Source organism: Tachypleus tridentatus, chromosome 6, assembly GCF_004210375.1.
Source record: "Tachypleus tridentatus isolate NWPU-2018 chromosome 6, ASM421037v1, whole genome shotgun sequence".
Lineage (NCBI taxonomy): Eukaryota > Metazoa > Arthropoda > Merostomata > Xiphosura > Limulidae > Tachypleus > Tachypleus tridentatus.
The window spans coordinates 140389352-140405138 of NC_134830.1; the positions used below are offsets into that span (position 1 = coordinate 140389352).

Here is a 15787-nt window from a genome sequence, read left to right on the forward strand (position 1 = left end):
ATTTCGTGGTTGTAGTTTAATTGTTACTCAGTTAAAGAACTGAACTTTCACCTTGAAGTTAATTATAATCACAGGTGTATTTAGATGTACTATTTAATTTATACCCTTACCAGCTCAGGACAAAAACAAAAAACTTTTACAGTTCTCTTTTTAATTAAACACAGAGTTTTTGTTCTGAAGACAGGTACAAAAATACTAAAGAAAGGAAGTGTTCAAACTTGTGAGTTTATTTTCTTGTTCCAAACAACAAATGTCACTCACTTAATGTTTTTGGTAATCTTATGTGTGTGTTTTTTTTAATTCCCCAAGTGACTTCAGTCCATTAGAATTGATTACCATGTATTTTAAGTGAAATGTTCTATTCAGTATAGAATGCCAACGAGTGGAATATTTTCCAGTTATTGTATATTTTGAAGAATTAAAAGGCAGATTGAGAAAACTGCTTACAAAACAAAAGATTTAGAAATTTTGCATAGAGTTGAATTTGTCTTTTTAGTGTTGCTGTGATAGTCGCAGGTCTTTGAAGCAGTCTTGGTACGTTATATGTAACGATTTATAACTTTCTTGGTGATACATCTTAGTTATAGAAAATGTTTTGTAGTATCTACCCCTTTCTCTCAAAGTTTTTGGTAAGATCAAAACTAGCCTTTAACTCAAGTTAATATTATTATTTTCTATGTTATTTTGTTTATAGAAGAAATTCATTCCCCAGAATATTTTCTCTAGTATTGAGACCTGGTCTTTGATACGTAGAATGCTTCAGTTTCAAATCAACCCTATCATCTCTTGTTGGCTCTCATATTTTATTTATCTCATAGACTGTAATCTGTATGCCCACCATTGAACCCAATTTTTCTTTTGTTCAAGTTTATAATTGCTACTCTGATTAGAGAGAACATGTGATTTAAATGGACTTATGGTGACATTGCATGTTTCTTAAGATAGCCTAACTTCTTTCCTCTGTTTTTATGTTGTTAGTGATTTTAAAAAAAGTTCTATTATAGATAATTTAATGACATTCAAACTTGAACAAAAACTAGGACTGTTGATGATAGATGTGTAAAAATGTTTAGTTTACTTCTAGACTCTTGCTGCCAAGTGGCAGATTTTAAATATAAAATGATTATTGATGAATTACAGTGAATATTAACAGCTAATAGCTTTTCTTAGTACTGATAAAATAGATGTGATTAGTGACTGTCTTGTATATGAACCAGGCAGAGAGAGAACCCTTACACCTATCTACAGACGTTTCTTAATGCCATTTCTTTTTAATAATAAATTAACTTTTCTGTTATTTCTAAACTATGAAACAAAAAGTGTTTAGAATATATTGTTTATTTTGGGCCAGATACCAGTGCTGGATTGAACATGGGCTGTTAGGTTCGAGTCAGGTACGTCTTAGTGTAAGTATATAATTCTTGTGATAGTGGTTTCATTCATCTCACCTTGCTGTCAGCAGATACCTGTGTTCATTCATTTGTGACTTACTGTTCCAGTACAGTGAACCCTTTTTTTATTTTTAATATATTTAATCAAATTCTCTTAACATTTCATTGTTTATCTTGCAGCTTTTTTGATGTCAAGTTCTTTTAATTCAGATACATATTCGATACTGCATACATAAGTATGTTGTATAGCAGCATTTATGTCAGTCTACATAGAGGCATAGTTATTTTGTTTTCTCGTAATTTTGTTTTTCAATTCCCACCAGAACAGTTTTAACATGTAAAGGTTTTAATCATTTGATTATATGGTGACGTTTTTGGGTATTTCTAAAGTGTTAGGATCATGTTCTTCACATTGTTTGATAAAAATAATAAGACGATGTGAAAACTGTTTTTAAGATCGGTGTAAAACTTTGTTTTTTGAAGATAAGTCTTGGTAGGAAGGTCATTAAATGACCCCCAATTTTTGTATGTGAACTGATATTATATTGAATAGTAATGGAGAAGAAATGGGGCTGCATTGTTGTTTATTTAAGTCTGTTGAACGGTAATGAACGTGTGTAAACTCTGGGGGTTCTTACAGATCAACGTACAAGACTTCGAAACAACCAGCCCACTAGGACAGTACTGTGCCTTAGTGTCATATAAAGTGTACTGTATTGTCATGGTTGAGATTTCAGGAAATAGATATATAGAAAGAGATACGTTGACCTCTGTGTATGTTTGTGCTGGAATTGAGACAGAACTTGTCTGTAAATAGCACCTTACATAGCCAAATTTTGGGTCTGTATAGCTCTGGTCACAAGCCGTAATTCAATAAAACACTAGATTCTAAAGAATTAAAAGTTGTGTTATTTCATAAACGACGTCAGTATTTGAACGTTACTGAAGTATTCATACGGTTCACTGGTTTAGGTAAACCCTCCATTTACCTTGGCTGTGCCAGTTTTTTAAGTACGCTAATATACGTAATGTTAGGGAACTACAAAGTTTCTAAGTAATTCACGCGTCGAAAAATCGCTCTACTGAATTACTAAGTAAAAACCAACTATTCAAAGCCTTGATTTTTATATATTATGTGGATATATACAAGTAATACGGTAAAAATGTTAACACATTTCTGGTATAACTATTCAAAAATGTTTAGCAACTTCTAACTATATTACCCGCCAATCTGGTCACATCAGCGAGGCTTGCCCAGAGATGGCTTGGAATGTCGTTACAAGATTTCTCTGGCTTACTTGACTATCTGCGTATCTCCTTTTGATATTTATATGAATATATATAAATTTCTTCTAAATGGTAAATATATCATGCATGTACTTAAATGTCTTTTCAACCCAACAGATGGTGCTAACTATTGATGGCTGAACAAATGAGAGACTAAAGATAAAGCGTGTGTAACAGAAGTAATGAAGCAAGTATTATTATTAACCACAGTCACAAATTTATAAACTTTAATCCCTACTTTGGCAGCTTTATATATTTATCTGTGTGCTAAAATTAATATTACATATTATAATTTGTAGTTTTAATTATTGTAAACGTTACGGCCATCGGGGCATCGCTATACTAAAAATTTATAAATGTGTCCATTTCATATACATAGGTCCGGCATGGCCAGGTGGTTAAGGCACTCGACTCGTAATCCGAGTGTCGTGGGTTCGAATCCCCGTCACAGAAATATGCTCGCCCTTTCAGCCGTCGGGGCATTATAATGTGACGGCGGGTGGTGATGACTAGCTGCCTTTCTTCTAGTCTTACACTACTAAATTAGGGATAGCTAGCGCAGATAACCCTCGTGTAGCATTGCGCGAAATTCAAAACCAAACCAATTCATGGACATACGAGAAAACTGAACAAAAATAGAAAACATATTTTAAGGGAAAGTAAGGAATTTAGTTTATTTGTAGAATTCGTTATAAAAAATATCCAAAACAAACTAGATGCTGCAATAATGTATACAATCTAGTGAAGTAATAATAATTAGATAGATTTTAAGATTTTCAATTCGCATTTTAGCTGGAAAATTAAAAGTTCTTCATTCAGCTAAACATAATTTAAGATTTATCCATCTAGAATACTTTTTAATTGCATCATTTATATTGTTTTGGGTATTTCTTATAGTAATTTTACAAAAATCGACAGTCCCTATTTGATATTAAAATTATAATATTTATTATAGATAGATTATTTTGTCCTGATACCTTCCTTCTACTACAGAGAACCAAGTTTTGTGTCGCTTGTAATACAGGAATAATTCCTTTGTTACGACAGTTTGCCACACCACTTTTCGATAAATGTACATCACCTGATTCCGGTGGGCAATTTGAAAACTGAAGAAAGATTGTATCTCTTTCACCAATAGTTTTACTATTGTTTGTAAAACTTTTTGTATTATGAAAACTTAAAGATAATTAAAACCCTCAATTACACCTTTTTTCTTTTTTCATTATTGGTTTTGCTATGTTTTTATGATTAAGGCTTAGAGAACTCGAATCCTCAGCTATAATTATTTTGCCGTTGATTGTTCTACCCACTGCAGTAACATAAACAGCAAAATCCAGTTCAAGCGAACAATAATATTGCTGTCAGTTCAGGTCTTGTCAGGCTCAAACTTCTTTCTCACCGTTTGATGTTTTAAAAGTCCATGGATACTAGCTTACCGATTCATGATGTATCCAACGGCCAGTACCATAAATTTGTTCAGTTATCAGAGAGCATCTCCATAATGTTCTAACAACATATTTAGATACACTGAAACGAGTTGTTATTCATCAGCCTCTTCTCCCCTCCAAACATTTCCACCGATCTGTCATTCCTCAGGGTCCTCAACAGCACCATAAATTGTTCGTCTACATTTGAGAATAATAACCAAAATCAGAGGCCGTCACCTGACAAGATGTACAGAAATATGGACGTACTGCTTTTGTGTGATGAAGAGAACGTAAAAACGAACGTTTGTTTTTGAATTTCGCACAAAGCTACTCGAGGGCTATCTGTGCTAGCTGTTCCTAATTTAGCAGTGTAAGACCAGAGGGAAGGCAGCTAGTAATCGCCACCCACCGCCAACTCATGAGCTACTCTTTCACCAACGAATAGTGGGATTGACCATCACATTATAATTCCCCCACGGCTGAAAGGACGAGCATGTTTGGCGCGACGGGGATGCGAACCCGCGACCCTCAGATTACGAGTCGCACGCCTTAACACGCTTGACCCTGCCAGGCCGAAAAATTTAATGTATAAAGCAGTATTACTGTGATCTTAATTGAAATGTTGTTTTGAATTGAGCACAAAGCTACACAATGGGCTATCTATGCTTTGCCCAACACGGGTATCGAAACCCGGTATTTAGCGTTGTAAGTCCCTAGACATGCCGGTGAGCCACTGGGGGGGGGCCAAAACGAACGAGCCACAGTTTAAACAGCAGAACAAGCTAATTCGCACTGTGGCATCTAATAGAGACCTCGATTTTGGAAACTACATTCAAATTCGTTAGAGAAAATAATAAACTTTCAACTCTACTTGTTTTAGTTTCCAAGTTTGTCGGTGAATATTTAGCTTTATAATCAAATGATAATCAGAACGAAAGTATTAAGTAGTGTATATAATGAAAAGAATAATTACTTAAATCCGTTGATAAAGAGAAAAGATTAGTTTTGCTTGAGCTAACTATAATCGTGATATCTTCTTAGGTTACTAAATCAAGTTTTACTCTCTTAATTTTATTGAACGGAAATAATTTATTTAAAAATATTGGCATAGCCTACGATATGATTAAGTTGTTTTCATACGATCTGACAAGGTATGGCCAGGGGATTAAGGCGCTTAACTCGAAATATGAGGGTCGCGGGTTCGAATCCCTGCAATACCAAACATTCTCGCCCTTTTCGCCGTGGGGGCGTTATAACGGACGGTCAATTTTCTCTATTCATTGGTAAACGAGTTGGCTGTTGGTGGAGATGACTAGCTGCCTTCCCTTTATTCTTACACTGTTAAATTAAGGACGGCTAGCACAGACAACCCTCCTGTAGCTTTGCACGAAATTCAAAAAAAAAAAAAAAGCATTGCACGACCTTTAGTAGCTCTTGTAAGAAATATGAATAATTTTAAAAGATTGAATTTGATTTTAACCACAGAAGGAAGATGGTTGTTTATCGATACTTTGTAACAGATGTAACGTGTATCTCAGCTATTGTATCATAGTTACTGGCTTGAACTTTAATTTGGAATTTCTATTAAAAGAACTTATCTCGCGGTTCGTCAACGATATTTGTTGAAGTTTGGAGATAGTGTTGAAGACTGAGTTTAATTTATAGATCAAACGAGGAAAGTTCTTAAATTATTAAATACAGTTCTTAATGTAAAGAATGTTTGTTTTAATATCTCGAAATAGATTCGATTTTTGGTTATTTTTGAATTTCCCACAAAACTACACGGGGGCTATCAGCGCCAGCAGTCCTTAATTTAGCATTGGAAGACTCAAGGGAAAGGCAGCTAGTCATCAACACCCATCGCCAACGCTTGGGCTATTATTGTACCAATGAACAGTTGAATTGATCGTAACATAATAACGCCCCCATGGCTGAAAGGGCGAGCATATTTGGTGTGACGGGGATTCGAATCCGCGATCCTCAGATTACAAGTCGAGCACCTTAACCACCGAGCAATAGAATCATAGTGTTCATCGAGACAGCTATAATGCCAGAAGTAAAAGGAAAGGTTGTTAATGTCCTAGCATGCGGTCATGACGTCTTTTATGACAACTGTAATGACCAGAACAAAAGTATTTACTGCTGTATATCGTATAAAATTGCTCTCTCTTTTTAGCGGTGATATTTAACGGTAATTTTATTTATTTAATTGATGGCGTGGCTCTATTTTATCAATTAATTATTCCTTTGGTTGTCCACCCCATGCGACTCAGCAGTAAGTGTGAGAATTTATGAAACTTAAAATCGATGATTGGAGTACAAATTGTCCACTGTCTAGCTTTGTACTTAAACAACAAACAATCTTTTTTTCCTCTCGGTTTCACACAAAATAATGATTTGATGAATGTTCACAGAGTTCCCAACCATTATATTATTAGAAGTGTATAGATGACACTTAGCCATCACATGAACTTTAAAGCATTTATTTACAAAGAATAACAGTATATTGTCATTTCACTGTCGAACATCAGCAAGATAAATTATATACTGAATACGTTTTAAAATGATAGTTTATTGAGTCGGAATTTCAAAACAACTGTAGAAATTGCTACAGAAACAGCAGTGCCGGAAATAAAACATCCGAGTTCCCTCAAAACGAGTTTCCACGATAAATGAGTCACGTTATACTACAGAAACTCTGTCGATGTTGAGCACTCGTAAATTATTGTCTGTTAATTGTAGTCCTATCGAAATGTTTGCAAAATATAATTTTTACAGGATCGTATAACCAGTAATTTGTTTTCCGAAAGGTAGGATGTTGCTTCTTATAAGTTTATGTTATTCATTTGTTTTAAGCAGATCTATAGAAAAAGTAAAGTTAACTTTAATCTACCTGGCCTAAGCCTCGTAGCTTTTTTTTATATAGTAATGATGCTATAAATACCAGCTACTAAATAATAGCCTAGCCTACTGCCCATTATTAAATTTTCGTTGATAACATATGTGTAATACGTAGCATAATATTTTAATCATAATTCTACACGTACGAATTATTTTACTTGACAATTCCCAATTAATGGCCACTGGCTTGTAAGTAATTTAATGCACAGAGTTGACGAAAAATGTATAACCCAACGAATGTTTAAAGTGAAATGTAAAGTGTAGAAATTTCCACAAGAGTAAACAATAACGTGTATGAATCCTCATATCACCCCCGGTTAAGTAAACCATTGGGGAACCTTCGCATAACTGCTTTAACTTTTTAACATTACTGTGGTTTCATTTGTAACAATTTCTAACGTAATAACAGGATAAATTGCTCCATAGTTCTGAATATTCGGTTTCCGTGGTGGTGATGATTTCTAATGTAAATTATTTAGAGAAATTGTTTCATAACGCTAGAAACCGAGTTTCGATACTTGTGGTGCGAAGAGCACAGTTAGCTCAAGCTTAAACTAACAAGCTGTTTGTTTGTTTGGGAATTTCGCACAAAGCTACTCGAGGGCTATCTGTGCTAGCCGTCCCTATTTTAGCAGTGTAAGACTAGAGGGAAGGCAGCTAGTTATCACCACCCACCGCCAACTCTTGGGCTACTCTTTTACCAACGAATAGTGGGATTGATTGTCATATTATAACGCCTCCAGAGCTGAAAGGGCGAGCATATTTGATGTGACGGGGGTTCGAACCCACGGATTGTAAGTCGAGTGCCCTAACTACCTGGCCATGACTAGAGAGAAAGCAGTTAGTCAACACTACCCACCGCCAATTTAACCACAAATAATGAGGTCGACCCTCACAACCGCTCCCACGTCTAAAGGGTCGACTATGTTCGGTGATAGAGATTCGAACTCATGATCATCCAATTGGGAGTCGAGTGCCTCAAATGGCAGGTATACCAGTTTTCCTTAAGACAAAACAAAAACAACTTAGTTAAGGTGTTTATAATAACTCGGACATTGTGAATTCTTCGATAAAATATTTGTTTGTTTCAGAGTAGTCATGCCCCCTAGTGGCGTGGCACAGCGGCATGTCTGCGGACTAGCACCTTTAGAAACCTGGTAACGATTCCTATGGGGAAGCAGAGCACAGATGGCCCATTGTATAGCTTTGTGCTTAATTCTAAACAGACTACTCACGTAAAACTACACTTGAGGCTATTCCAATTTGAATGGATAGACTAGAAAGAAGACAATCAACAGCACGTGGCCTGTTGTTTAACGTGTCAGAATCTAGCGTCATATCTCTCACCTAGTTACCACAAAAAAATAGCACTTTGATTTATTATATGCATTATAAGATTGGCAGTAAATTCTTACTGTTTGGTTATTCTACTAACTTCCTTCTCTCTTGTCAGTTGCTTCTAAAATAAGGTGTAGCCTAGAGAACACTCAAGTAGCCTCTGGTAAAGTTCAACAAAAAGCAACAACAGATTAACGCAACCCTAAATTAACCGAAAAGCGGGTTTGACTGTCGCATTTGTATAACGTCTTTAAATTGCAGGACGAGACTGGACACACCATTTGACTACGCGCGGACCTTTAAACATCACAAAACCACCAATGTATCCGTAAAGTTAAAAATGTACCGTTTCTATAACCACAGTATGTAACAGCTTTACATCTAACATTACATGGTTTGCTGACGTATAGAGAATACATGTATTTTAAACAAGAATTTAATGTGCTGTATATTTTCAGATATAAAGACTGACTTAAGTACGTTAGTAAATAGGAGCACGCGCTTGGGATGTGTCGTAATCATTTTAAGACCGACTAAAACTAATCGCAAACTGTACAGAATTTGGTGATCCTTAGGTAGACTTCACAGAGGATACAGTCTACCCAAGTTGGAAGATCAAATGATTATTTTTACGACAGGTGAACTATTAAACGTAAGACTGTCTTTCCAGACCACTGGATCGTCTGTGTGATCTGTACCCGTGATTGGTATCTGGTTGACCTATTGTAAAATTAAACTGTCTTTCCAGACCACTGGATCCTCTGTTGGATCTATACACGTGATTGGTGTCAGGTTGACCTGTTGTGAAAGTTAGACTGTCCTTCTAGACCACTGGATCCTCTGGTTGACCTGTTGTGAAAGTTAGACTGACCTTTCTGACCACTGGATCCTCTGTTGGATCTGTATTTGTGTAACGTGATTACCCGTACATTTCCTTCATATTATGAATTTAGTTACTTATACATTTGTTCTAGACTTGTATTCTAGACACGTGTTAGACAATAAGATGTTTATAACGAAGATAATGAAAAGAATGGAGCTATTCACTTACCAGATTAAATGATTAAGTGCACAGAAAAAGGGAAGAACATAAATTACGCTGATGTATTCTAACTTTTCCCATTTCTGATGTAATACAATATGGTAGAAAATAGTTCCATTGGCGACATCTGTGAGAGGATGGGGGTACCTGGCAATACCTTAAATATCACACTCCTGTTCATGCACCAGATACACTACATAGCCAAAAGTATGTGAATATGCAACCATCACACCCATATGTGGTTGTTGAACATCTCATTCCAAAACCATGGCCATTAATATGGAGTTGGTTCCCCCTTTGCTACTATAATAGCCTCCACTTTTGTGAGAAGGCTTTTCATTAGAATTTGGAACATGGCTGCGGGGATGCGCTCCTATTCAGCCACAAGAGCATTAGTGAGATCGGGCGAAAAGACCTGGCTTGCAGTCGGCGTTTTAATTCATCCCAAAGGTGTTTGATGAAGTTGAGGTGAGGGCTCTATGCAGGCCAGTGAAGTTCTTCCACACCAACCTCGGCAAACAATGTCTTTGTAGACTTTGTGCACAGGGGCATCGTCATGCTGAAACAAAAAAGGGCCTTCCCCAAACTGTTGCCACAAAGGTATAAGCACATAATTATCTAAAATATCACTGTATGCTGTAGCATTAAGATTTCCTTTCACTGGAACTAAACTAAACAAACTAGGTTTGGGAACCTAGCCCAAACCATGAAAAACAGCCCGAGATTATTATTCCTCCTCCACAAAACTTTACAGTTGACACTGTGTATTCAGGCAGGTAGCGTTCTCCTGGCATCCATCAAACTCTGTCAAACTGCCAGATAGTGAAGCATGATTCATCACTCTAGAGAACGCGTTTCCACTGTTCCATAGTCCAAAGGCAGTGTGCTTTACACTACTCCAGCCAACACTTGGCATTGCGCATGGCGATCTTAGGCTTGTGTGTGGCTGCTTGGCCATGGAAATCCATTTCACGAGGCTCCCGACGAACAGTTCTTGTACTGGCGTTGCTTGCAGAGGCAGTTTGGAACTGAGTAGTGAGTGTTGCAACTGTGGACAGACGATTTTTACGCGCTTCAGCACTCGGCGGTCCCGTTCTATGAGCTTATGCGGTCTACTGCTTCGTGGCTAAGCTGTTGTTGCTCCTAGACGTTTCCACTTCACAAGAACAGCACTTATAGTTGATCGGAGCAGCTCTAGCAGAGCGGAAGTTTGACGAACTGACTTGTTGGAAAGGTGGCATCCTATGACGGTGCCACGTTGAAAATCACTGAGCTCTTCAGTACGACCCATTCTACTGCCAATGTTTGTCTTTGGAGATTACAATACGCAAACGAAGTTGGCAGAGCTTAGTTTAGAAAGAGAGAAGTTTGAGGAATTCTCTTCCCAACAGGGGTAGTCAAGAACGTTATGGTTCCTCTTCATCTCCGCTCATGGAAGATTATTTACTTTTACGTGGAAATTTTCTTGTAATTTTATTTTACTTGTTTAAGGTGATGAAGTAGGATGGGGCATTGTAAAATGACAGGTGAGAAAGGGAGGCGAGACAAAGGCGGCACAAGAGAAGCAGGCCAGGCCTGAGCCCGTAGTCCAAAAAGCCAACGAGACATCAACTCAAACGGCACGATCCACAGGACAGGCGCCGAATGTTTTACCTGACCTGTGCCCGTGGAGATTGCATAGCTGTATGCTTGATTTTAGGCACCTGTTAACAATGGGTGTGGCTGAAATAGCCGAACCCACTAATGAGAAGGGGTGTCTAAATACTTTTGTCCATGTAGTGTAGCTGTTGACACGAAACTCACCTATTTTCTGTTTGGTCCTGTTACGTTTACAGCCAGTTAGAGTAATAAATTAGTACATTTGAAAGCTACCTATTGCTGGTCACCTTGATAATGTTTAGCTTGTTAAATCAAAATAAAAATTGAAAAAACTTTCTAAAATTATTCCTACTTCTGGTGCTTTCGAATTTATCTTCCTTGACCCCTTTCATTTAAAATAAAATGTTTCCCCTATCTGCTACCACCTCATAGAGCCCTAAAGTTGCCACTGTTTGTACCAGAAGATACTAGCTTTGTCCAAACTCTTCATCTGATTTTTCTTTTTTAATTTGGCTCGTCCTTTCATTTATCTTGAGTACTGGCTTGAGTGCAGCGTATGAATACAGCATACAAGTCAACGCTACTAAGCTATGTTACTATGTCTTGTTGAAATCTCTTTGTCTTACAAAAACTGGGTTAGTGAAACTGGATTGCATTTTTCTATATGTTGTTTCGTTTTCACACTCCCTTCTGAAACACTTGTATACCTCTCTCTCGCTTACGTCGTTTCTTTGTTTTTACAGACGTGACTCTGCGACTCATCAACAAAAGTTTAGTGCAGACATACTTGAACGAAAAATTTCAAAACGCCCAATTGTACAGGTGTACTTTTAAAACAATGACACTATATCTTCGTACACAAGAACGAAGCCAAAGTAATCAGTGTTGTATTTTGATGTCTTATCAGGGGTAGAAATAAGCATTAACCTAATATGTTATCACTATATATATATATATATATATATATATACATAGTCTACGTAGTGTGGTCATGACTTCTGAAGATTTTTGTCTTTTAATCTCTTCCAAATTGCATTTAACCCAGTTCAGTCCATTCTCATGCCACACCACATTTAAACCAAATAGTTTCCACTGCTACATTACGCAACATTTGAACCTTACCATGTTCGTTATCATATCATATTTAAACTATAACCATGTACATTCTCATACCACATTTAAGACAAATCATGTCCAATATCATTTCATATTGCCGTCAACACTGTTCATCTTCATGATATATCACATTACTTCATGTTGGAACTGTTCATCGTCATGTCACAATAAACCACATTACTTCGTGTTGGAACTGTTCATCGTCATGCCACAATAAACCACATTACTTCGTGTTGGAACTGTTCGTCATGCCACAATAAACCACATTACTTCGTGTTGGAACTGTTCGTCATGTCACAACAAACCACATTACTTCGTGTTGGAACTGTTCATCGTCATGCCACAATAAACCACATTACTTCGTGTTGGAACTGTTCGTCATGTCACAACAAACCACATTACTTCGTGTTGAAACTGTTCATCGTCATGTCACAACAAACCACATTACTTCGTGTTGAAACTGTTCATCGTCATGTCACAATAAACCACATTACTCCGCGTTGGAACTTTTCTTCGTCATGTCACAATAAACCACATTACTTCGCGTTGGAACTGTTCGTCGTCATGTCACAATAAACCACATTACTTCGTGTTGGAACTGTTCGTCGTCATGTCACAATAAACCACATTACTCCGTGTTGGAACTGTTCGTCGTCATGTCACAATAAACCACATTACTCCGCTTTGGAACTGTTCATCGTCATGTCACAATAAACCACATTACTCCGTGTTGGAACTGCTCATCGTCATGCCACAATAAACCACATTACTTCGCGTTGGAACTGTTCGTCGTCATGTCACAATAAACCACATTACTTCGCGTTGGAACTGTTCGTCGTCATGTTACAATAAACCACATTACTCCGTGTTGGAACTGTTCGTCGTCATGTCACAATAAACCACATTACTCCGCGTTGGAACTGTTCGTCGTCATGTCACAATAAACCACATTACTTCGCGTTGGAACTGTTCGTCGTCATGTCACAATAAACCACATTACTCCGCGTTGGAACTGTTCGTCGTCATGTCACAATAAACCACATTACTCCGTGTTGGAACTGTTCATCGTCATGTCACAATAAACCACATTACTCCGCGTTGGAACTGTTTGTCGTCATATATATTCTATAAAGACTGTTTATTAACGTGCAGTATTCTAGAAAGAAGTTTTAATATCGATGTATTACTAAGATGATATTTTATAATATTCAGGTCTTTATGGAAAGTTGTTACTCTGACAAAGAAGTTTTGAGTACTTGTGAATTATTTTCCCCGACTTGAGTGTGGAAATAATAATAAAACAAACACGTCCAATGGACACGTGTGGTACAAGCAATCAGCATGTTTCAAAGGTCATCATTCGTTTTGCATATAATGACCGTCACGAGTGTAGGTCTTTGACAATTGTTATAAACGTTTATCGATGCAGGACAAAAAGAGAAATTCACAGAAAACTGACCAGCGATACATAGGATCATGGTCAGTAGGTTGCTGCTTGTGTAGTTGTCTATATCCCTTCTTCGGATTTTTTACAGAACTTCTAAGAACAGAGATGATTGCCATTCTATCTATGCATATTATTCATTTATGTACGAATACTTTAATAACACCATACGCTATATATACATATATAGCGCGTGTGTGTATATATATATATATATCCGTCATGATCAACGCGCATGAGTACGAAACAGATAAACTGTTATAAATGTTAGAGGCTCTGGGAAGTGAGTTGTTGATCGGACTATCATGGCACTGTGGGTTGTAGCCTCGCTCTCTGGACTAGTGGCTTATGCTGTCAGCCATTTCTTGGTTCCTAGGGACGGAGGTATGTAAAATTTTATGTCTTCTGTTTTATACTGAACTCCACTCAGTACCAGTTTTATACAACATAGAGAATCAGTTTTAAACTAGACTCTACTCGCTATCGGTTTTATACTACACACAGAACCAGTTTTAAACTAGACTCTATTCGCTACCGGTTTTATACTACACACAGAACCAGTTTTAAACTAGACTCTATTCGCTACCGGTTTTATACTACACACAGAACCAGTTTTATACTAGACTATACACTACTAGTTTTATTATAAGACCTGTCATAACATTAGGTCCGTTCTTGATTTGTCTGAAACCAAAATTATACCTAATCTTACGTAAGAAGAACATTCGCAGCTTCCGTCTTACTTTAACTCTTCGGTTATGGAATTACATGATATACTGAGAAACTTCATAATTGCCAAACATCTGTGTAGGATTTTTTTCAGTTTGTACTCTTTGAGAGTTTTTTTTTTTTAGGTAAATTAAACGCATTACGCTTCGATCTTCATAACACATTAAAAAAATTCTTTTCGCTGATAATAATGCATACTTCTGTCACTTACAATCTGGGATCACGTAATAGTGTGTCGTACCGGTTAGGTAGTGCCCTCTAAAAAAACGTATTATTAAGTATTTCTCCTGATGGCGTAACAATCTTCAGATCGAACGAGAAAACTGTTGAAAGGATTAGCCCTGAAATAAGAAACCAAAATTCTGAGTGCTCAAAAGAGTACATGAAGAATGTGTAAGCATATCCCTACTGTTGACTTGAATCTATCAATTTGCAACATTATCTGGTGTTATACTGAAGACAATGAAAGAACAAAGGTGGTCATCGTGACGATCAGTTTCAGTTTTCAAGATATGAAACTGTGGCAGCGATGAAGTGCAAACTTTTAATCTTATCGTGCAAAGAACGTGATTTTTTTCGATTTCTTAGGGGGCGTTTCTGTCACTTGATGAACTTAGTACCTAGGACTAACGAGTCTGTTATTTTGTTAATCTGCAATTAAATTGAGAACGAAAATTATAATAACGCTTTCGTTTGTTGTTTTTTTACCTAATATAAGTTAATTACTTATTACAAATTTATGGAGCCCAGTTTGGTCGGAGAGTTAGGGGCACTGATCTCGCCGTTTGCGCGTTGTGAGTTAGAATCTCGCCACAGAACCTGGTTATATCATGACTGTGATTCCATTATTAGTTGATAAAGTGTAACCCAAGATTTGGCGGTGGGTGGTGTTCACTTCAAGATTAGGGATATCTAGCGTATATAACTTTTAATTAGCGTTGCGCGAAATTCAACAAATAAATAAAAATATCTAACTTCTTTAACTTTATGAACAGAATAAATTATTTTACTTGGGATGTTAGGTGTTTGTTTGTTTTAATATTGTTACGTAATTTTGTTTAGGATTCCATGAAGCGTCTACACTCTGCTAATTTGTTTGTTTTTTTAATCTCGCGCAAAACTACACGAGAACTATCACTACTCACTGTTAACTCTTGGGCTACTTTTTTACCAACGGAGTGGCCGTCACATTGTAACGTCCACATGGCTGAAAGGGCGAATATGTTTGGTGTGAGGTGGATTTGAACCCGCAACCCTCGGATTACGAAGCGAGCGCCTTAACGACCTGATCATGCCAGGCCTAAACTCTGTTAATTCAAAGATACAAAAACTAACTGTGCTGTTGTATTGTTGTTTTTACTGATGGTTTGATTGGTCAGATGAGATTCAAGTTTCTTCCCTCAGTCCAGAAGACAGATCGTATTCAACGTTTTATGCTTTCATTTAGTTTCTTCTCTTGTACCCCACCATCAGTAGTCAAACGTAACGCTGAATATCAGCTTGAGATGTCCGT

The 15787-nt window shown here is 37.0% G+C and overlaps 1 protein-coding gene across 5 annotated transcripts in view; it reads left to right on the plus strand.

The window, feature by feature from the left end:
- The first annotated feature begins 45 nt into the window (after window positions 1-45).
- Window positions 46-15787, plus strand: part of LOC143253847 (rifampicin phosphotransferase-like) — a 71657-nt gene continuing 55915 nt past the window's right edge. For 2 of the 5 annotated variants that reach the window (XM_076508279.1, XM_076508283.1), the window contains exon 1: window positions 13786-13929. In XM_076508279.1, coding sequence (XP_076364394.1) covers window positions 13851-13929 — 79 coding nt within the window. In that variant the 5' untranslated portion in view covers window positions 13786-13850. Of the gene's footprint in view, window positions 1407-2795; window positions 2866-13785; window positions 13930-15787 lie in introns of those variants that run through there. The other 3 variants (XM_076508282.1, XM_076508280.1, XM_076508281.1) reach the window with 3 other exon arrangements.